At 44.2% G+C, this 24,377-nt stretch overlaps 1 protein-coding gene and 1 long non-coding RNA gene across 12 annotated transcripts in view; one reads left to right on the top strand and one right to left on the bottom strand.

Annotated features, from left to right (window-relative positions):
* Positions 1–6,454, bottom strand: part of LOC141162278 (uncharacterized) — an 81,814-nt gene extending 75,360 nt beyond the window's left edge. For both annotated transcript variants that reach the window (XR_012250754.1, XR_012250753.1), the window contains exons 1-3: positions 6,336–6,454; positions 6,101–6,225; positions 5,429–5,510 (exon numbers count right to left, since the gene is read on the bottom strand). This is a non-coding gene — a long non-coding RNA (uncharacterized lncRNA). The remainder of the gene's footprint in view (positions 1–5,428; positions 5,511–6,100; positions 6,226–6,335) is intronic.
* LOC141162277 (ankyrin repeat and fibronectin type-III domain-containing protein 1-like) overlaps positions 1–24,377 on the top strand; it is a 305,183-nt gene that overhangs the window by 275,919 nt on the left and 4,887 nt on the right. For all 10 annotated transcript variants that reach the window (XM_073648215.1, XM_073648218.1, XM_073648216.1 and 7 more), the window contains 3 exons: positions 12,449–12,599; positions 12,767–12,935; positions 13,854–14,020. In XM_073648215.1, the coding sequence (XP_073504316.1) occupies positions 12,449–12,599; positions 12,767–12,935; positions 13,854–14,020 (487 nt within the window). The remainder of the gene's footprint in view (positions 1–12,448; positions 12,600–12,766; positions 12,936–13,853; positions 14,021–24,377) is intronic.

Below are 24,377 nucleotides of genomic sequence, written 5' to 3'. Positions count from 1 at the left end.
CGGGTAGCATGGCCTCCCACGTCCCTGGCATCTGCCCAGGATTGCCTGCTGCAGATCTCCGTCCAGACTTCATAGCCAGATCCCATTCTTGTTCTTTTGGAAGTATTGAAGATTCCTGAATTTACCCTTTCTTGAGAAGAAATGATGAAAACTCTTGCAGCATTTGGCAACACTTGGTCTCAAAAATGTCGCCAAAATGTTCCGTCTTTTTATTAATTTTCAGATTGTTAACAAAAAAAAAAAAAGAGTAAATTCTAAATAATTGGGTTCAGGAGAAGTGGCAGCCAGCAGTGATCTTTTCTTATCCCCCACACTTATGCTTGGCTCACACCTCTGGAGGCAGTTAGTCTTGAATAAGAAAAAAGGATCAGGCATGTTGAGATCCAACATGCCCAATCATTCTTATTCACAAAATCTGCTGTCGGGAAAGTTTGGATACTTACCAGGTCCATTCGAGGTTCTTCTAATGTATATGGCCACCTAAAAGGCAGGGAAATCTGCTCCACTCACTTCCACCTGAGGTGGTTAGTGGCACTGGTGACACCGCATCTGCACACACCTTCTGGGACGGGTGCTCGATACCTGGTCTTCGTACACACATCCTGGCAGGTACGTTAGTGTTGCTCAACTTCTGTGGTACCGGACAATCTTTTTTTATCTCTTGGATGTTTTCTCGGGTGCCACCATATTCTTAGTCGCCTACTAGTCAGGGTATTTGCCATTTTTAGCTCTTTGAACTTTTAACAAGAACCTTGGAGTTTTGTGTTTTTTCATGGAAGTGAATCTTAGAAGAAATATTTGTGGTTCTCGTTGTGCAGCCTTTACACAGAGCCCATGCAGCAGTGCCAACAATAAGAGATGTGTCCTAACATTTCAATACATTTCCAAATATTTGTCTTCATATTATTGGAGTCGGGATCCTGCTTCCTGCATGCGGTGGACGTATGTAAACATTTATTGGAAGAGTCATTGTAAACGTTTAGAGAGAAAGTGATGGTCCACAGAACGTTCTGGTCAGGAAGGTGGTGTCTTCTCCAAAATAGATAAAATCCTTCAGCTCTTCTCGGAGATACACTAGAGCCTTGTTACTGTAACCAGAGACGCCTCTTATTTCTGCTCTTGTAAACAGACTAAGTGGTGATCGGCCTTTCTGTACGTCCATTCTGGTTTTCCAGCAACATTACAGCCAAATCTTCTATTTCTATATTCCAATGAGGCGCTTTATGTCCGTAGTAATAATTACCCTGCAGCTGCCTTCAGTGTGTTTTGCAGGATGTATGAGATCCTGTTGCCTACAAACCGCACCACTTCCTATATCGGTGACCACCATTGGAGAATATGGAGCGACGCGCTTTTAAAGGGCTTGTTCTACAATTACAATATTATGTCCATGTCTGAACCCTCTGCTTTCACTGCAGATGGCGTTGGAGGATGCTGGCATAGTCCTGTTTTACATTAGTCTGGCTGGGACTTGTGGTTCTGCCCAGACAGTAAGTCTATATCATGCATAACTGTGCTAATTCTCTGTTGTAATCAGCTCTCTGCTCTGAGTCTTGGGCAGCACCACTCCCTATTTAAACCCCCAGCAGCTACTTCTAGCTGCCAGTTATAGTTTGTTCTACCCTGGTCTGTTGCTGTGTTTAGCCCTTGTTTTTCTATTCACGTGCCTCATGATTCTGTCTCTGATTTTGACCTCCTGTTAATGACCCGGCTTGATGAAACTTCTCTGCCAGCTTGCTCCACCAGCCAGCAGCCACTCCATGGACTTAATCCAGGGGGCCATGCATAGGATTCAGATCTCCTTGGGATTAAAGGGTGAAGACCAGGGTTCCCCTGTGACCTGCTAAGCTTCGTGCCTTGTGTAAAGCCGGTCCATGGAAGCCCTTTTAAGAGCTACCCCAAACAGAACTTCATAACTTACAATTTGTCACCTCTCCACAAGATAGGTGATGAACATCAAATTGCTGGACTCCCCACTGATCACAACGCTGAACGAAGCAGTGGTCGCGCATGTGTGCTGACACTCCATTCATTCTCTATGGAATTGAATAAGATGCTTAATATTGCTCATGGCTGTCTTTATCAGTCCCATAGAGAATAAATGGAGTAGCAGTGCACAAGCATGACCACGGCTTCAGTAATTTGAGGAGTGCAGGACCCCTGTCCTCATGATCGGTGGTAGAGGATATGCTGTACTTGATGGACAACCCTTTTAAGGACTTATACACTATGTGCAGAATTATTAGGCAAATGAGTATTTTGATCACATGATACTTTTTATACATGTTGTCCTACTCCAAGCTGCATAGACTTGAGAGCCAACTACCAATTAAGTAAATCTGGTGATGTGCATCTCGGTAATGAGGAGGGGTGTTGACTAATGACATCAACACCCTATATAAGGTGTGCTTAATTATTAGGCAACTTCCTTTCCTTTGGCAAAATGGGTCAGAAGAGAGATTTGACGGGCTCTGAAAAGTCCAAAATTGTGAGATGTCTTGCAGAGGGATGCGGCAGTCTTGAAATTGCCAAACTTTTGGAGCGTGATCACAGAACAATCAAGCGTTTCATGGCAAATAGACAACAGGGTCGCAAGAAGCGTGTTGGCCAAAAAAGGTGCAAAATAACTGCCCATGAATTGAGGAAAATCAAGCGTGAAGCTGCCAAGATGCCATTCACCACCAGTTTTGCCATATTTCAGAGCTGCAACGTTACTGGAGTATCAAAAAGCACAAGGTGTGCGATACTCAGGGACATGGCCAAGGTAAGGAAGGCTGAAAAACCACCACCTCTGAACAAGAAACACAAGATAAAACGTCAAGAATGGGACAAGAAATATCTTAAGACTGATTTTTCAAAGGTTTTATGGACTGATGAAATGAGAGCGACTCTTGATGGGCCAGATGGATGGGCCAGAGGCTGGATCAGTAAAGGGCAGAGAGCTCCACTCCGACTCAGATGCCAGCAAGGTGGAGGTGGGGTACTGGTATGGGCTGGTATCATCAAAGATGAACTTGTTGGACCTTTTCGGGTTGAGGATGGAATGAAGCTCAGCTCCCAGACCTACTGCCAGTTTCTGGAAGACAACTTCTTCAAGCAGTGGTACAGGAAGAAGTCGGTATCGTTCAAGAAAAACATGATTTTCATGCAGGACAATGCGCCATCACATGCATCCAACTACTCCACAGCGTGGCTGGCCAGTAAAGGTCTAAAAGAAGAAAAAATAATGACATGGCCCCTTGTTCACCTGATCTGAACCCCATCGAGAACCTGTGGTCCATCATAAAATGTGAGATCTACAGGGAGGGAAAACAGTACACCTCTCGGAGCAGTGTCTGGGAGGCTGTGGTGGCCGCTGTACGCAATGTTGATCGAAAACAGATCAAGCAACTGACAGAATCTATGGATGGAGGCTGCTGAGTGTCATCATAAAGAAAGGTGGCTATATTCATCACTCCTTTTTTTGGTTTTTGTTTTTGCATGTCAGAAAAGTTTATTTCTAAATTTTGTGCACTGATATTGGTTTACCTGGTGAAAATAAACAAGTGAGATGGGATTATATTTGTTTTTTATTAAGTTGCCTAATAATTCTGCACAGTAATAGTTACCTGCACAAACAGATATCCTCCTAAGATAGCCAAATCTAAAAAAAACCCCACTCCAACTTCTAAAAATATTAAGCTTGGATATTTATGAGTCTTTTGGGTTGATTGAGAACATAGTTGTTGATCAATAATAAAAATATTCCTCTAAAATACAACTTGCCTAATAATTCTGCACACAGTGTATAGGGTTTTCCTAAATTGTATTGTAAGCCCATATGCTTCCTATGGGTCTGTACCGTGGAGCTGTAGGGCTTCTATAGACCATCACATGGTAACCAATTCTCAAGAGAACACGACCTCCAATACAATGTGGGCAGGGACAGGGACAATGGGACAAGGTACAGAACATTAATGCAATTGAGACAATAAAAAGGATGATATTAAAGGATATCTAAAGTCCATGACTTTGTTAAAAAAAAGTAGCTCACAATGGTGTAAAATAAAAAAAAATTGTAATGCTCACCTCCTGGAGGTGCATAAGGGGTGTGTTGATGCCCTTGATATACATTGACACGCCCCTAATACACTTGCAGGCTAATTTACATGTGGCTTCAATGCTCGATTTCATTAGTAAATTGTTGCTGACAGGTTCGCTTTTAGGTTTTGGAAAGGATGGTGCCAGTGGTGCCAGGTAGATTTTATTTGAAGAACTTGCCTACCTTTTTTTTTTTAAGGAAACACAGCGCCACTTTTGTGCAGAGGCTGTATATGGTATTGCAGCTGGTTATCTTGATGGGGATGACCTTCAATTTTATGGGTAGAAATGGCGTTGTTATAGAAAAAGAAAACAGTACACCCATTTTTGAAGATCTTGAAGTGTTTTGAACTATTCACACAGGGTAAAAAGAGAAATTTGGGTCTCACTTTTTTTTTCTGTCAACCTTAATGATGTCTATATCGGTCCATGTTCATGTGTGCCCCTATTTATATCTATATTTGACAGTAATGTAATGAGAGCTCTCAGTTACACTCAGTTATGAAAGCCGCGCATTGCTGTCTATCAATATTTACTTTAGCGCTGCGCTGGCTCTGGATTCCCGCGACTCCTGGACCGGAGTAATGGTGGACCGATGTGTGCTCAGGAGGTGGCACTGATACCTGCAGATAACGGGACTAATCTCAGCCATTTAAAAAAAAACTAAATTACTTCTAAATCCACAAAGGGGTAGAATAGCAGGACACTTCCTATAGTGAGCTCCGTTCTGGGCACTGACTGATCCCCGTTGACTCACCAGTGTGCTTCTATTTAAAGCTCCATATGATCGGAGCAGCTTAGCCGGGTCCTGGAAAGCTCAGGTTCTTGCTAGTGATGGCTTTCTCCACACTGGGATACATTTCATGGTGCATTCAGCTGTCTCCTGCATTCAGCTCCACGAGTGACATAGGCAGCTCAAATACAATACAAGCTCAGGCCTTTGCTTACGTTGGATCGTCCTCTAATGATCATGATTCCTTTAGAAATATTTTTAGTGAATATACCCATTTTTGTTTCTAAAATCACTAAAATTACCTACTCGTTAAGTTCATTTTTCACAAACAGAGCTCCATATTCCCTGCATAGAGAGAAAGTAAAATAAAGAAAAATCCGACTGCCTACAGTCACCACTAGGGGGAGCGCAAGAGCTTATTGCAAACTGTTTATTCATAGAACTCAATAATAAATCTGTATGCAGTGAGCTCCCTCTTGTGGTAACTGCAAGTAGACCGCATTACATGATTGTAAGGCAACATCATCCGATTTTTAATGAGTAAATGAATTGCCCTCTCTATTTTTGGGCATATTAAGTGAACCTGATACTTGTTATAAATATGTATTTTTTTACCTGATATAAATGCTATACTCCTGAGTCTGGCATTATTATTTATTCCTGTGTTTCTCCATTCCTGAGATATGGTCTCTTCTTTCTGGTAAAAAAAAAAATATTATTATTAGCCAACTAGGCGTGGTCTTCAAGAAGACAATAGAAAAGAGTTGAAGGCTATACCAACATGGATAACAAAACTAGGGGCCCGAAACATCAAAACTGGTGTTCTGTGATAGGTCCTCTTCATGCAAGAATATTTTCATTCCAGATTTACAGTGAATGTCCACTTTTAACACATTTATTTTTTTCTGCTAATTTTATAATCTATCTTTATAGCAGTCACAGTCCTGTTTCTTTTCAGAAACTGAACTCCAAATTCCCTGCATGGACATGAGTAAAATCCTGTCTGCCTGTAGTCACCACTAGGGGGAGCTCAGAAGCTAATTGTAAACTGTTGATGCAATAAACTCAATAATAAAACAGTATGCGATGAGCTCCCTCTAGTGGTCAATGCAGGAAGACGGTGTTAAATATTTAAATCAATTTTTTTTTTTATGAGAAAACTGATTGCATGGTGCTTTTGCACTTTTGAACAGCTCTCCGAACATGCCCTTATTACAGACAGACAATTGTCAGTCTGATAGTAAGGAAATTGTATGTGTCAGCACATGCTGTATGTAAGTAGCATACCTTGAAGCCACTAGGCCAGGATAGTCATTGCTCTTCATATGCCCCCTTCTTCTTTGATTGACACCCCTGGGTCTCCTGCACATGCTCCGTTCTGCTTCCCCATTACTAGGGGTATTTAGGGATATCTATGGTAAGTAGCATATTGATTATTGCTTATACTGTCAATACTCAGATTTCTAGATGCCGACGACCCGATGGCTAATTCTGAATATGACGCCCCTATTCTTGATGTTACCTGATGGCAGCATTGTTGTCAGGGATGTTCTCTATGCGCGGGAGACACATTCAGGTCACTCTGAACAGAGGCTCGTGTTGTCCCGTAGAGAGTGAAGGAACATGGTTTTAAATAGGAGCGTGGAAGTACAGGAAATGGTGTGAGTGTAAAAGGATCATTTGCTGGCTGAACAAACAGGCTCTAGTTAGGGCTTAGCACGGATGAGTACAAGAACCTTTCTGCAAACATCTGCTATTACATAAATTGTAACAGCACTAGGGCAGAAGTCAATCCGTACAGACTTTTTCTTTATTAAATATATTATCAATATAGGCCAAATTACAAGAAATGTAATATATAATATACATAGCAGCACTATATAGGCACTGTTCATACTTCTGTCCAGAGTTCTCTAGGAATAGAAAAAAAAATATTTATGAATATATTCCTAAATACCTGTGTCTGGGAGAGTTTGGGCCCGATCATACTATGTGGGGGGCTTTCATACTGATATTATTAGAGCAGATAGACAGGGTTGACTGCAGTGTGAGGAGGCCCTTCTTACCTCAGTGCCCCTGGAATCTCCATTATTAGATCAGATACACATGATGGCATGATGGACAGCAGTGTGAGCAGCCTCTTCTTACCTCAGTACCCCTGGAATCTCCATTATTAGATCAGATACACATGATGGCATGATGGACAGCAGTGTGAGCAGCCTCTTCTTACCTCAGTACCCCTGGAATCTCCATTATTAGATCAGATACACATGATGGCATGATGGACAGCAGTGTGAGCAGCCTCTTCTTACCTCAGTACCCCTGGAATCTCCATTATTAGATCAGATACACATGATGGCATGATGGACAGCAGTGTGAGCAGCCTCTTCTTACCTCAGTACCCCTGGAATCTCCAGTATTAGATCAGATACACATGATGGACTGCAGTGTGAGCAGCCTCTTCTTACCTCAGTAACCCTGGAATCTCCAGTATTAAATCAGATACAAATGATGGACTGCAGTGTGAGCAGCCTCTTCTTACCTCAGTACCCCTGGAATCTCCATTATTAGATCAGATACACATGATGGCATGATGGACAGCAGTGTGAGCAGCCTCTTCTTACCTCAGTACCCCTGGAATCTCCATTATTAGATCAGATACACATGATGGCATGATGGACAGCAGTGTGAGCAGCCTCTTCTTACCTCAGTACCCCTGGAATCTCCAGTATTAGATCAGATACACATGATGGACTGCAGTGTGAGCAGCCTCTTCTTACCTCAGTAACCCTGGAATCTCCAGTATTAAATCAGATACAAATGATGGACTGCAGTGTGAGCAGCCTCTTCTTACCTCAGTACCCCTGGAATCTCCAGTATTAGATCAGATACACATGATGGCATGATGGACAGCAGTGTGAGCAGCCTCTTCTTACCTCAGTACCCCTGGAATCTCCAGTATTAGATCAGATACTCATGATGGACTGCAGTGTGAGCAGCCTCTTCTTACCTCAGTACCCCTGGAATCTCCAGTATTAGATCAGATACACATGATGGACTGCAGTGTGAGCAGCCTCTTCTTACCTCAGTACCCCTGGAATCTCCAGTATTAGATCAGATACACATGATGGCATGATGGACAGCAGTGTGAGCAGCCTCTTCTTACCTCAACACCCTTGGTATCTCCAGTATTACGTCAGGTAGACAGGGTGGACAGCAGTGTGAGCAGCGTCTTCTCACCTCAGCACCCCTGGTATCTCCAATATTAGGTCAGGTGGACAGGGTAGACAGCAGTGTGAGCAGCCTCTTCTTACCTCAGCTCCCCTGGTATCTCCAGTATACTCACAGGATGGGCAGTAGTGTGAGTGACCTCTTCTTACTTCAGCACCCTGGTATCTCTAGTTTTTGATCAGATAGACCGGATGGACAGTAGTGTAAGTAGCCTCTTGTTACCTCAGCACTCTTGGTATCTCCAGTGTTAGATCTGATAGACAAGATGGAGAGCAGTGTAAGGGGACAATACTACTCATTTCCATGCACTAGGCTAGAATGGGGAGTTAAAAGATCTATTGTTAGTGTTTCTCTACAGCATGTGTATTATACAAACATAACTTTACAGCACGCACATTATGTACACTCTGCATCGTGCACATATATACAACACTGCTGCATACATAGCATAGGCACAACCAGCTCTCCTGTATATATATATATATATATGTAGCACTGCTGCATGCACAGTACATGCACACACAGCTCTATTGTGTTTATATGTATATATATATATATATATATATATATATATATACACATAAAGCTCTCCTACATACACACCCACCACAGCTCTGCTACATACACACCCCAGAGCTCTCCCACATACACACACCACAGATCTCCTACACACACACACACCACAGCTCTCCTACACACACACACCACAGCTCTCCTAGACACACACACCACAGCTCTCCTACTCACACACACCACAGCTCTCCTACACACACACACACCACAGCTCTGCTACATACACACCCCAGAGCTCTCCCACATACACACACCACAGCTCTCCTACACACACACACCACAGCTCTCCTACTCACACACACCACAGCTCTCCTACACACACACACCACAGCTCTCCTACACACACACACACACACACACCACAGCTCTCCTACTCACACACACCACAGCTCTCCTACACACACACACACCACAGCTCTCCTACACACACACACACCACAGCTCTCCTAGACACGCACACCACAGCTCTCCTACTCACACACACCACAGCTCTCCTACACACACACACACATACACACCACAGCTCTCCTACACACACACACACACACACACACCACAGCTCTGCTACATACACACACCACAGCTCTGCTACATACACACCCCAGAGCTCTCCCACATACACACACCACAGCTCTCCTACACACACACACCACAGCTCTCCTACTCACACACACCACAGCTCTCCTACACACACACACACACCACAGCTCTGCTACATACACACACCACAGCTCTGCTACATACACACCCCAGAGCTCTCCCACATACAGACACCACAGCTCTCCTACACACACACACCACAGCTCTCCTACACACACACACACACACCACAGCTCTGCTACATACACACCACAGCTCTCCCACATACACATAACACCACAGCTCTGCTACATACACACACATGCTTACGATAAGTGCAGAACGATTAGTATACTGTCATTTTTATCGGCAGCACGCATCCTGTTTCTTGCCGAGAACGATTATTTTTAAGCAAGCTTGAAAATAATTTAATTCGACGAATCAACGTTTTGCTCTTTCATCGTATGAAGGGCAGTCTGTTTTACACCACCCAATTATTGGAAAATGATAATCGTCCAGTGTAAATCGACCTGTGGTCTCACTGAAGGGCACATCATCATTTGACATGTTATCAGTAATATATATTTGTGAATCATCTCATACAAAATATAACTAGACAATAGGGTTGTCTTCTGTTGGTCTTTTGAAGCCTATTGTTGTGTCCAAACCTGGGCCAACCATGATATTTTCAAGACCTTGATGGACCAGTTCGACCCTAATAATCACACTCTAGTGTGATGGAGGATACTGCAGATTTCACAACAGGTAGATTAGGGAATGCTCCCATGTAATGTAAGAGGTTGTAGGACAAGCAGCACACTCTCTTCTAAGGCATTTATGCCTTCATACATACAGTGCCTACTCCTTGTCATGGTCCTTTTTCCAGTACCCTATAAGAGTGGATTATTTTTGCGTACACATTACTCCCATTTGATGTAGGATATTTTGTTAGCATCGTTTTCCCAGAGAGTCGTAGTATCATTTGGCTTAAGAATTTTGCAAGATGTATAGAGGGGCATCACCCTAGACTGGGAATGGATGGAGACACCTTACACTACGCTGCGCAGCATGCTCAGTTTACCTTCACCATGCCAAAGTCATTTCACTGAGGCACGTACCCGGCCACTGTGCTCTATTTAGGTCCTCGGCTAGCTTTCACCTTCCCCCATCCGCCAGTGCAGGGAGCACACACACGTGCACACGTTGCACATTTGAAATGAACTCATGTTTCAGGATTTTAATCCCACCATCATCAGTTGCCTGGATGGACAGAATTGAAATATCTGCCTGTAGTATCACCTGTCGCTGCTTTTCCCGATGGTCACTAATCCTTGTGCACAGGGTTAAGCCATGAGAACTGAGGCTGCACATTTTTTCTGATCTGTCTGTATCTGGGGATTTAACCCAGTCAATCCCCGAAGCCCCTTAACAGCTCCTGAGGCGCCATTCATTCTGCAGCGTCTGAGCACATATTTCGGCACATGGTTATGAACAGCAGGAGAGGCAGACACATTTACTATACGCGGCCTCCATTGGCTGGAGTCTGAACTGAGCCTAACAAGCAACAAACTACCAATTCCTAGTAACGGTAAAGACAGTCTTGGAGGAGAAAATCCAGAATGGTTCAGTACAAGGTCAAGCTAGTGAAGGTGTTGATATTGGATAACGGGTCCATATTGTTTCTGGAAGTCTTCAGCATTAGGTTCCATCAGTATCGGAGCTGTTCTCATATTGCGATGTATATGTATACTTCTACAGTCTAATGAGCCGGATCAAGAGCTAAATAAACAATTTCTTTTGTTCCCAAATTTTGGCACCTCTTAAGCCATCCCGCCACTTCCAACTAAGACCCGCCCTTGAGGTCTCCCCCTTAATTTAGGTCTAAAAGTAGATGTGACAATTTGCACTAAAATGCACCAACATTAGCCAATTTCTGCCAGAGGGCTCCTGGCAATAAACTAATTGCTGGGAATTCCCTGTGATCACCTATAATCAGTAAGGAAGCCTGGAAGCAATTGCTCAGTCAGTTTCCCTGCAGCGCCTCCACAGGGTAAATGGAGCATTACATGATGCTTAGTGGAATCAAGAGGCTGTAGGGTCCTCCACTGTCAGAGACGTTCTTTGTAACTTTACTTTCCACTAAATAATGAATATCCTGAAAAAGGAGACCCCCGCCTACTAATCATAAATCACTAATGGGGTACTAAATAATGATGTTTATAAACAAGAGACCAGATAATCACTGTACAGCTGAGCAATGGCCTGCGTGCATGGATATGTTCTCTAACCATAAATGAGCACCGAGTGACTTTGTCCCTTCCACAAGGGCTGACACAAAATGAGGTCAAAATTATTGTTAATAATATTCGCCCTGTAACCCATACATCATGCATGTTGTCAGCAGCACATGCCCCATTTACACGTGTGCTGCAAACATCACTGATTTCATGGCACACATGAACGATCCAAGAAGCCAAAGAATTAACGTTTGGCTTAGTAATCAATGTTTGGGAACTAGTTGATTATTGGCTTTAAGGTGCACCTGTCAGCAGGATTGTGCTCAGTAAACTACCGTACATATACTTTCAAGTGGGTGCCATTACACTGAGTAAAATGATACCTTGGTTGATAAAATCCGTCCTGTGGTTCTTGTGTAATCTTTACTTTCAGTTTGGAGATAATGGTATGCTCGTGCTCTGTGGCGGCCTGTGGGGGGCACTCTATCTGGTGCTCTGCTTACATATTCATCTGTCTGCTCTTATGACAGCTCACTGACCTGCCTCCTATTTTACCCCCACACTACTAGATGCATTATGTAAAATAGGAAGCAGGTCAGTGAAGGATCAGTGATCTGACATAAGAGCATACAGCTGAATATGTAAGCAGAGCACCAGATAGAGCGCCCCCCACAGTCCCACCCCAGAGTACGAGCATATCATTATCTCCAAACTGAAAGTAAAGATTAAACAAGAACCACAGAACGGATTTCATCAACCAAGGTATCATTTTAATCAGTGTAATGTCACCCACCTAACAGTGTATGTAGTTTACTGAGTACAATCCTGCTGACAGATGCACTTTAAGGCTTTTTTCACACATGGAAACTAAAAGGGGGTCTGTCACACTGACTGTCGTTTTGATGCTACATTTCGAGAACACACTTTCACTTTGACTTTCATAGGATTTCCGTAGTTTTGTTGTGACTGTGTTTTTGGCTGTAAGGTGTAAATCTGATTTTTGTATCCTACACAGGGAAGAATGGGAATGGCTCCAGACTTTGGCCAACGTGGACGAACCGATGAACAACGAGCAGGACTCAGAAAGCAGCCAAAATCTATTGCTGCAGGAACTTCGGACGGCTGTGAAAGATCTAATGAGTCAAGTCAACATTCCCGTGCAAGAGGTAGCCGTCCTCTGCAAAGCCGATAACAGTGTGATAAAGGAGAGGGCAAGTGACCTCACCCTTCTTGGTGCCACCAATATAACGTGGCACACTAATGTCAGTAAATTTCTCCTGGAGAAGTGTTATAGTCAGGACACAACTCATTGCTCATCGTTCTCTGTTCACAGGCTAAAGATTTTCGGCTATACAGTCAAGAAGTGCTGGAGTTCGGGGGTCAGGTGTCTCTGCTGTTGTTGCTTCCTCCGTCTGATGATGTCTGCACAGCCCCGGGCCAGAACAATCCATATACCCCTTACTCAGGATTCCTCACACTGCCCCTGCAAATATTTGAGCTGGGTAAGAGTCCTAACCTCACTGTCCGTCCCATTTATACCCTGTCTGTCTACCATCACCGAGCCAGTGTTTGTCCAAGTTGACTATCAGTGGTTTGGCCAGAAGAAGACGACAGTATCTACAGTACAAAAGGTTCCTGTTATTAAAGAAAGACGAGACGACAACGTTTCAACCCCAAAAGATGGGTCTTCGTCAAGCCATAACAGTATCAATGCATAACCCACATATTTAACCTGCAAATCACCAATAGCACAAATTAACCAATCACATATATAATATAAATATGGCCAATTCATATATACTCATTTTCAATGATGAGAATAAAGACGCGACCGATTTTGCGCATAATGGTCAATGGTCGGAGCACAGTGGTCATCACTGTCTCCCCGACCACATGCAACATCTACAGCGCATGTCGCACACTGAACTAATAACAGAGATAGCATAGTGGCAGTATTACATAGTGACCTTATTATTACCAGTTTATGATTTGTTTATTTTTTCATTTTCTGTGCGTTTCATTCTAGTAATTGTGACGTGAGCTCTTTGTATCAGGTACTTGCGATCACGCTGGGATAAGAGCTGTACTGCATTATTAGCTGGGAATGTGCCAGTCACTGGTGTCTTCCCAGGAAACGTGGGATAGAAACAAAAACATTCAAGAAACCCACATTTCCCATCAGGGGGCTCCACAACACGTCGCACTTAATTAAAAAACAAACAAACACGATTGCCGACTCGGAGTACAGTTTTACTTGCTAAAAGAAAGAAAATTATTTCTAAATAAAAAATGGAAAAAAAATTGTGGCAGCGATCACAATAACGAACATGTGGAAAACATCCCAGGGCGGCTCTGCTTTTCCGCCTCCATTAATAGTATATTGTAATGAACTGGGCACACTTTTCCTTTTATTTTTGCAGTTCACTTTTTCACTTATGATCGGGATTTCATCAGTCAGTATTGTCAGTTATCAGCCCTGTTGGAATTGGAGTCTCTCCTGTCACAGCAGAGTCTCAGGGAAGCCTTCTCCGACACCGAGCTTACAACTGCAAAGCAGCGACATCAGCAAGTTCAGGACTTTATCCAGGTAACGAACACCAACCATGAAAAATGGAAAACTCCTTGTCTAGGGCCACATAACTGCAGTGACTCTCCTTGTTCAAGGCCACAGGTCACATAGTGTGCCGGCAGTATCACTCCTTGTCCAATATCATAGACCATCGACCTAAATTCACACTGCTTATCCAGTGCCATGGATTAGATATCTGCAGTATCTCTCCCTTTTCAGTACCACAATAACATACCTGCTACAGTATCTGTCCTCTTGTGCCACGGTCACATACCTGCAGTATCTCTCCTCCAGTACCACGGTCACATACCTGCAGTATCTCTCCTCCAGTACCACGGTCACATACCTGCAGTATCTCTCCTCCAGTGTCATAGTCACATACCTGCTGCAGTATCTCTCCTCCAGTGTCACAGTCACATACCTGCTGCAGTATCTCTCCTCTAGTGTCACAGTCACATACCTGCTGCAGTATCTCTCCTCTAGTGTCATAGTCACATACCTGCTGCAGTATCTCTCCTCTAGTGTCAGTCACATACCTGCTGCAGTATCTCTCCTCTAGTGTCACAGTCACATACCTGCTGCAGTATCTCTCCTCTAGTGTCATAGTCACATACCTGCTGCAGTATCTCTCCTCTAGTGTCAGTCACATACCTGCTGCAGTATCTCTCCTCTAGTGTCACAGTCACATACCTGCTGCAGTATCTCTCCTCTAGTGTCATAGTCACATACCTGCTGCAGTATCTCTCCTCTAGTGTCAGTCACATACCTGCTGCAGTATCTCTCCTCTAGTGTCACAGTCACATACCTGCTGCAGTATCTGTCCTCTAGTGTCACAGTCACATACCTGCTGCAGTATCTGTCCTCTAGTGTCACAGTCACATACCTGCTGCAGTATCTCTCCTCCAGTGTCACAGTCACATACCTGCTGCAGTATCTCTCCTCTAGTGTCATAGTCAAATACCTGCTGCAGTATCTCTCCTCCAGTGTCACAGTCACATACCTGCTGCAGTATCTCTCCTCTAGTGTCATAGTCAAATACCTGCTGCAGTATCTCTCCTCCAGTGTCACAGTCACATACCTGCTGCAGTATCCCTCTAGTGTCCTAGTCAAATACCTGCTGCAGTATCTCTCCTCCAGTGTCACAGTCACATACCTGCTGCAGTATCTCTCCTCTAGTGTCATAGTCACATACCTGCTGCAGTATCTCTCCTCCAGTGCCACAGTCACATACCTGCTGCAGTATCTCTCCTCCAGTGCCACGGTCACATACCTGTTGCTGTATCTCTCCTCCAGTGCCACGGTCACATACCTGCTGCCGTATCTCTCCTCCAGTGCCACGGTCACATACCTGCTGTATCTCTCTTCCAGTGCTACAGTCACATACCTGCTTCTGTATCTCTCCTCTAGTGTCACAGTCACATACCTGCTGCAGTATCTCTCCTCTAGTGTCACAGTCACATACCTGCTGCAGTATCTCTCCTCCAGTGCTACAGTCACATACCTGCTGCAGTATCTCTCCTCCAGTGCCACGGTCACATACCTGCTTCAGTATCTCTCCACCACTGCCATGGTCACATGCCTGCAGTATCTCTCACTGTCCTGTTTCACGGTCACATACCTGCAATATCTCTCACTGTGATGTTTCATGGTCACATGCCTGCAGTATCTCTCCCTGTCCTGTTTCACGGTCACATACCTGCAGTATCTCTCACTGTCCTGTTTCACGGTCACATACCTGCAGTATCTCACTGTCCTGTTTCATGGTCACATACCTGCTGCTGTATCTCTCCTCCAGTGCTACAGTCACATACCTGCTGCTGTATCTCTCCTCTAGTGTCACAGTCACATACCTGCTGCAGTATCTCTCCTCCAGTGCTACAGTCACATACCTGCGGAAGTATCTCTTCTCTAGTGTCACGGTCACATACCTGCTGCAGTATCTCTCCTCTAGTGTCACGGTCACATACCTGCTGCAGTATCTCTCCTCCAGTGCTACAGTCACATACCTGCTGCAGTATCTCTCCTCCAGTGTCATAGTCACATACCTGCTGCAGTATCCCTCCTCCAGTGTCATAGTCACATACCTGCTGCAGTATCTCTCTAGTGTCATAGTCACATACCTGCTGCAGTATCTCTCTAGTGTCATAGTCACATACCTGCTGCAGTATCTCTCCTCCAGTGTCATAGTCACATACCTGCTGCAGTATCTCTCCTCCAGTGTCACGGTCACATACCTGCTTCAGTATCTCTCCTCCAGTGTCACTGTCACATACCTGCTGCAGTATCTCTCCTTCAGTGCCATGGTCACATACCTGCTTCAGTATCTCTCCACCACTGCCATGGTCACACACCTGCAATATCTCTCACTGTCCTATTTCATGGTCACATACCTGCAGTATCTCTCACTGTCCTATTTCATGGTCACATATCTTCAGTATCTCTCACTGTCCTGTTTCTTGGTCACATACCTGCAGTATCTCTCACTGTCCTGTTTCATGGTCACATACCTGCAGTATCTCTCACTGTCCTATTTCATGGTCACACACCTGCAGTATCTCTCACTGTCCTATTTCATGGACACATACCTGCAGTATCTCTCACTGTCCTGTTTCATGGTCACATACCTGCAGTATCTCTCACTGTCCTATTTCATGGTCACATATCTTCAGTATCTCTCACTGTCCTGTTTCTTGGTCACATACCTGCAGTATCTCTCACTGTCCTGTTTCATGGTCACATACCTGCAGTATCTCTCACTGTCCTATTTCATGGTCACACACCTGCAGTATCTCTCACTGTCCTGTTTCATGGACACATACCTGCAGTATCTCTCACTGTCCTGTTTCATGGTCACACACCTGCAGTGTCTCTCACTGTCCTGTTTCATGGTCACACACCTGCAGTATCTCTCACTGTCCTATTTCATGGTCACACACCTGCAGTATCTCTCACTGTCCTATTTCATGGTCACATACCTGCAGTATCTCTCACTGTCCTATTTCATGGTCACATACCTGCAGTATCTCTCACTGTCCTATTTCATGGTCACATACCTGCAGTATCTCTCACTGTCCTATTTCATGGTCACATACCTGCAGTATCTCTCACTGTCCTATTTCACGGTCACACACCTGCAGTATCTCTCACTGACCTATTTCACGGTCACATACCTGCAGTATCTCTCACTGTCCTATTTCATGGTCACATACCTGCAGTATCTCTCACTGTCCTATTTCATGGTCACATACCTGCAGTATCTCTCACTGTCCTATTTCATGGTCACATACCTGCAGTATCTCTCACTGTCCTATTTCATGGTCACATACCTGCAGTATCTCTCACTGTCCTATTTCATGGTCACATACCTGCAGTATCTCTCACTGTCCTATTTCATGGTCACATACCTGCAGTATCTCTCACTGTCCTATTTCATGGTCACACACCTGCAGTATCTCTAACTGTCCTATTTCATGGTCACATACCTGCAGTATCTCTCACTGTCCTATTTCATGGTCACATACCTGCAGTATCTCTCACTGTCCTATTTCATGGTCACACACCTGCAGTAACTCTCACTGTCCTATTTCATGGTCACATACCTGCAGTATCTCTCACTGTCCTATTTCACGGTCACACACCTGCAGTATCTCTCACTGTCCTATTTCACGGTCACATACCTGCAGTATCTCTAACTGTCCTATTTCACGGTCACACACCTGCAGTATCTCTCACTGTCCTATTTCACGGTCACATACCTGCAGTATCTCTCACTGTCCTATTTCACGGTCACATACCTGCAGTATCTCTCACTGTCCTATTTCACGGTCACATACCTGCAGTATCTCTCACTGTCCTATTTCTTGGTCACATACCTGCAGTGTCTCTCACTGTCCTATTTCACGGTCACACACCTGCAGTATCTCTCACTGTCCTATTTCACGGTCACACACCTGCAGTATCTCTCACTGTCCTATTTCACGGTCACACACCTGCAGTATCTCTCACTGTCCTATTTCATGGTCACATACCGGCAGTATCTCTCACTGTCCTATTTCACGGTCACATACCTGCAGTATCTCTCACTGTCCTATTTCACGGTCACATACCTGCAGTATCTCTCACTGTCCTATTTCACGGTCACACACCTGCAGTATCTCTCACTGTCCTATTTCACGGTCACACACCTGCAGTATCTCTCACTGACCTATTTCACGGTCACATACCTGCAGTATCTCTCACTGTCCTATTTCATGGTCACATACCTGCAGTATCTCTCACTGTCCTATTTCATGGTCACATACCTGCAGTATCTCTCACTGTCCTATTTCATGGTCACATACCTGCAGTATCTCTCACTGTCCTATTTCACGGTCACATACCTGCAGTATCTCTCACTGTCCTATTTCATGGTCACATACCTGCAGTATCTCTCACTGTCCTATTTCATGGTCACATACCTGCAGTATCTCTCACTGTCCTATTTCACGGTCACACACCTGCAGTATCTCTCACTGACCTATTTCACGGTCACATACCTGCAGTATCTCTCACTGTCCTATTTCATGGTCACATACCTGCAGTATCTCTCACTGTCCTATTTCATGGTCACATACCTGCAGTATCTCTCACTGTCCTATTTCATGGTCACATACCTGCAGTATCTCTCACTGTCCTATTTCATGGTCACATACCTGCAGTATCTCTCACTGTCCTATTTCATGGTCACATACCTGCAGTATCTCTCACTGTCCTATTTCACGGTCACATACCTGCAGTATCTCTCACTGTCCTATTTCATGGTCACACACCTGCAGTATCTCTAACTGTCCTATTTCATGGTCACATACCTGCAGTATCTCTCACTGTCCTATTTCATGGTCACATACCTGCAGTATCTCTCACTGTCCTATTTCATGGTCACACACCTGCAGTAACTCTCACTGTCCTATTTCATGGTCACATACCTGCAGTATCTCTCACTGTCCTATTTCACGGTCACACACCTGCAGTATCTCTCACTGTCCTATTTCACGGTCACATACCTGCAGTATCTCTAACTGTCCTATTTCACGGTCACACACCTGCAGTATCTCTCACTGTCCTATTTCACGGTCACATACCTGCAGTATCTCTCACTGTCCTATTTCACGGTCACATACCTGCAGTATCTCTCACTGTCCTATTTCACGGTCACATACCTGCAGTATCTCTCACTGTCCTATTTCTTGGTCACATACCTGCAGTGTCTCTCACTGTCCTATTTCACGGTCACACACCTGCAGTATCTCTCACTGTCCTATTTCACGGTCACACACCTGCAGTATCTCTCACTGTCCTATTTCACGGTCACACACCTGCAGTATCTCTCACTGTCCTATTTCATGGTCACATACCGGCAGTATCTCTCACTGTCCTATTTCACGGTCACATACCTGCAGTATCTCTCACTGTCCTATTTCACGGTCACATACCTGCAGTATCTCTCACTGTCCTATTTCACGGTCACACACCTGCAGTATCTCTCACTGTCCTATTTCTTGGTCACATACCGGCAGTATCTCTCACTGTCCTATTTCACGGTCACATACCGGCAGTATCTCTCACTGTCCTATTTCTTGGTCACATACCTGCAGTATCTCTCACTGTCCTATTTCATGGTCACATACCGGCAGTATCTCTCACTGTCCTATTTCACGGTCACATACCTGCAGTATCTCTCACTGTCCTATTTCACGGTCACACACCTGCAGTTTCTCTCACTGTCCTATTTCATGGTCACATACCTGCAGTATCTCTCACTGTCCTATTTCACGGTCACATACCTGCAGTATCTCTCACTGTCCTATTTCTTGGTCACATACCTGCAGTGTCTCTCACTGTCCTATTTCACGGTCACACACCTGCAGTATCTCTCACTGTCCTATTTCATGGTCACATACCTGCAGTATCTCTCACTGTCCTGTTTCATGGTCACATACCTGCAGTATCTCTCACTGTCCTATTTCATGGTCACATATCTTCAGTATCTCTCACTGTCCTGTTTCTTGGTCACATACCTGCAGTATCTCTCACTGTCCTATTTCATGGTCACACACCTGCAGTATCTCTCACTGTCCTATTTCACGGTCACACACCTGCAGTATCTCTCACTGTCCTATTTCACGGTCACATACCTGCAGTATCTCTCACTGTCCTATTTCATGGTCACATATCTTCAGTATCTCTCACTGTCCTGTTTCTTGGTCACATACCTGCAGTATCTCTCACTGTCCTATTTCATGGTCACATACCTGCAGTATCTCTCACTGTCCTATTTCATGGTCACATATCTTCAGTATCTCTCACTGTCCTGTTTCTTGGTCACATACCTGCAGTATCTCTCACTGTCCTATTTCATGGTCACACACCTGCAGTATCTCTCACTGTCCTATTTCACGGTCACACACCTGCAGTATCTCTCACTGTCCTATTTCATGGTCACATACCTGCAGTATCTCTCACTGTCCTATTTCACGGTCACACACCTGCAGTATCTCTCACTGTCCTATTTCATGGTCACATACCGGCAGTATCTCTCACTGTCCTATTTCACGGTCACATACCTGCAGTATCTCTCACTGTCCTATTTCACGGTCACATACCTGCAGTATCTCTCACTGTCCTATTTCACGGTCACATACCTGCAGTATCTCTCACTGTCCTATTTCATGGTCACATACCTGCAGTATCTCTCACTGTCCTATTTCATGGTCACATACCTGCAGTATCTCTCACTGTCCTGTTTCACGGTCACATACCTGCAGTATCTCTCACTGTCCTATTTCATGGTCACACACCTGCAGTATCTCTCACTGTCCTATTTCACGGTCACACACCTGCAGTATCTCTCACTGTCCTATTTCACGGTCACATACCTGCAGTATCTCTCACTGTCCTGTTTCACGGTCACATACCTGCAGTATCTCTCACTGTCCTGTTTCACGGTCACATACCTGCAGTATCTCTCACTGTCCTGTTTCACGGTCACATACCTGCAGTATCTCTCACTGTCCTGTTTCACGGTCACATACCTGCAGTATCTCTCACTGTCCTGTTTCATGGTCACATACCTGCAGTATCTCTCACTGTCCTGTTTCATGGTCACATACCTGCAGTATCTCTCACTGTCCTGTTTCACGGTCACATAGCTGCAGTATCTCTCACTGTCCTATTTCACGGTCACACACCTGCAGTATCTCTCACTGTCCTGTTTCATGGTCACACACCTGCAGTATCTCTCACTGTCCTGTTTCACGGTCACACACCTGCAGTATCTCTCACTGTCCTGTTTCATGGTCACATACCTGCAGTATCTCTCACTGTCCTATTTCACGGTCACACACCTGCAGTATCTCTCACTGTCCTGTTTCATGGTCACATACCTGCAGTATCTCTCACTGTCCTGTTTCACGGTCACATACCTGCAGTATCTCTCACTGTCCTGTTTCATGGTCACATATCTTCAGTAAACTCCTTCTCCTGTGCCACAGCTCCCTAACCAAATGCACTGTCAACTAAAATAGCTAAATAAAATAAAGTTAATTGGCTTTACCTCTTGTCATTAGCTGGTGCTTTTATTGATGGAAATCTGGCTCACTTCTGCGATAAAAATGGAAAAACTACCCAGACCAACATGGCCGTTACGGTTGTACACAAGGACCTTATAAGAAATGCGTTTTCACAGAACTGACGTTTAATTTCACGTAATCAAAAACACAAAGTGGCTGCAGTCAGATTTGCTTGGCTGAAAATGCCATACAAATACCAGTGCACATTATGAAGCGCCAGCAAAATCCCACATGTTCTTTCAATCGATCATTCACACAATATTTTCACACAACCATCAGCCAAAAAATAGAGAAAAAAATCATTTCGGCTCATTTCTTTACTAAGGTATATTAGCAGCAGAAGGATGATTCATGGCAGCGTAACTACATAACTTGGGCACGGTGAGGCCCCATTATTTGGCCATTGTATGGAGGTGTGAATTTGTATGGGATTGTAATTCGGGCACTGCTGTATCTGAGCTTCGTATGGCACAGTTATTTGTGTGTGGTAGTAATCAGCCTTTGTATAGCGGTATTAGTCGGGAACTGCAGGCGGTTTTTATTTGCATTTTCTATGGTAGTTTTTAGCTGTATAATTCTTCACTTTTAGCTGTAGCCATTGCTGAAATATCCCACCTTTCCCTCCTTGTAAAAAAAGAAGGGAGACCCGCTCTACAGAAAGCTTCACAGGTTCAAACTGGTCCTGATAGATATATTTTGGGAAAATGCTAAGTGCAGAAGTGACAGTCCTCTGAAAACTATTCCTCTAGACCCCCATACACGCTCCGTTCAGCTGAGTGTACATGTGTTCTCAATAGGGATTGGGTAGTAAGCCACTGCCAGACATCTAGTGGCAGCTTATCTCCCAGAGGACAAAGGATCAGGCATGTTGACATCCAACATGCCCAACCTTTCTTTGCCCCAAACTTCTGCAGTCGGAGGAGACTCTGGAAACCCCATACACATTAGATGATAAAATTTGGTTGACATTCATTGAATCTACATAAGTAAAACATAGCAAATGATATTTATATTTAGATATTTTTTGTTTTTGTGTTATTTTCATTTTTTTTTTTGTTATATTTTTTCTTTCATTTTTTTGTTGTTATCCTTCTCGTTATTACTTGATCTGTCATTATGAGAAGACAGACTCTGGAATAAGCAAATATATACCGCACTTAATTATGAAAATACCAAATAATGGATGTGAGGTCATTTTTCCCCCCCGGGATCATCGTCTACTTTAGCTTGCGGTAGAAAACATTTCATTTCGTCTGGCAGGAACGCATGTAAAGTACAGGTATGAATTTAGCCAAGGGCAGCTCTAAATCAACAAGTCTATTGACGAGGACACATAAAAGTTTAATTGTAGGGAAGGGCTGCCTGATAAATCCGAGATCTCATTCATTCTTGGCTTTGGACTTGAGTCTTGACAGTTCCTCCCATTACCACTTATGAAGCCTTTCTGTAAACACGGCCATTACACTGTGTGTAATGGGGAGGTTGGACGGAGCCATTGGCATTCCTATAGATTGCATATTGTTCTGGTGTCTGGGTCAGGCTGTATTAGCTTTTAACCATTCGGCTGCCCACAGGTGCCATGAGTCCTAAGATGATCATTTTACAAGCCACACAGGACACTGGTCGTATTACTAACGTCCTCTGTGTTTTCGTTAATGATTATTACTTAGTAGAAGCCAGCGGTGTTTTTTGCCCACGCTTCCAAATAGCACTTCTGTGGCCCTGCTGGAAAGGAATAGCAAAGCAATCCCCCTATGAGTAAGACAAGTTTGCTGGCACGGTGCGGGTATGCGGGAGGAGATTTAATACATGCTTTGATAACTTTATAAGTGTATGGCTGCACCAGCCAACAGGATAAAGACTGGGAGACCTTTTCACCACTAATACACACCTGACGTTGCCAAGTTCCACAGAGGAAGTCGGGGAGATACGCTGTGTATAAAGGCGTGTGTACTGATTCTGCCTGGAGCAGACGTCTCCGTGCCATTTATTTATCATGGCAGTCTGTTCTTTGGCTAATGGGGCTATTGGTTGGGAGGCAATTGTAGGAGTCGTCTGGTCTAACCAGGCCGTGCTCCTGCAGAGTTGAGTCTGCAATTTTTATTCTTTATGCTTTTTTTTCTCATTTGATATCTTCAGTTACAAAAAAAAATGCACTTTTTTCCCCCATTAGGTTTGGAAGACTGAAACATCTAGCATTTGTTTTGCAGATTATTGTTTGGATGGGGTCAATGTCTCAGCCTGGAATATCTTTCCAGTCTTAATGTTTTGTTCCTTAGTCTTCCGCTTGCTGTTTGTGCACCGGAAATGTCCACATTGGACAAAACATTAAAGGCCGTTAGATGAAAGTTGGCTGAATCCGACTATTTCAGAAGGACTGGCCGACCATCTCATGTGTATGGGGGTCTCCCAACTCTCGTCGAACAGATGATCCAGCAGATGGAATTTCAGTGCTTGGTTTCAGAGAAAATAAACTCTCTCTCGGCCAAGTCAAGCGTTCCCGTGTATAGGGGAGTCAGGAGAGAAAGGGGTCGGTCAACAGCTACCTCCTATGTATGGACACCTTTAACAAAAGGGCCTACTGAAGGTAAACTGATTGGAGGGTGAATTATTGCTGGAACTGGAGTGTGATTAATTGGGGTTTCATTTCACCCATTGAACAATAGTTTGGGGTGAAACCATTCATTTTCATCAACTAAAGTCTAATTGATCTTTCCTCAATTCACTCAATCTTGTTGGTAAGTAATTCTCCATTCTTGATCCTTACA

The sequence above is a fragment of the Phyllobates terribilis genome, unplaced genomic scaffold (assembly GCF_046119375.1).
Source record: "Phyllobates terribilis strain yellow unplaced genomic scaffold, ASM4611937v1 Scaffold_9__5_contigs__length_417890890, whole genome shotgun sequence".
Lineage (NCBI taxonomy): Eukaryota > Metazoa > Chordata > Amphibia > Anura > Dendrobatidae > Phyllobates > Phyllobates terribilis.
Note: the sequence above shows the minus strand (reverse complement) of the source record. Positions and strands in the feature narration are given on the sequence as shown.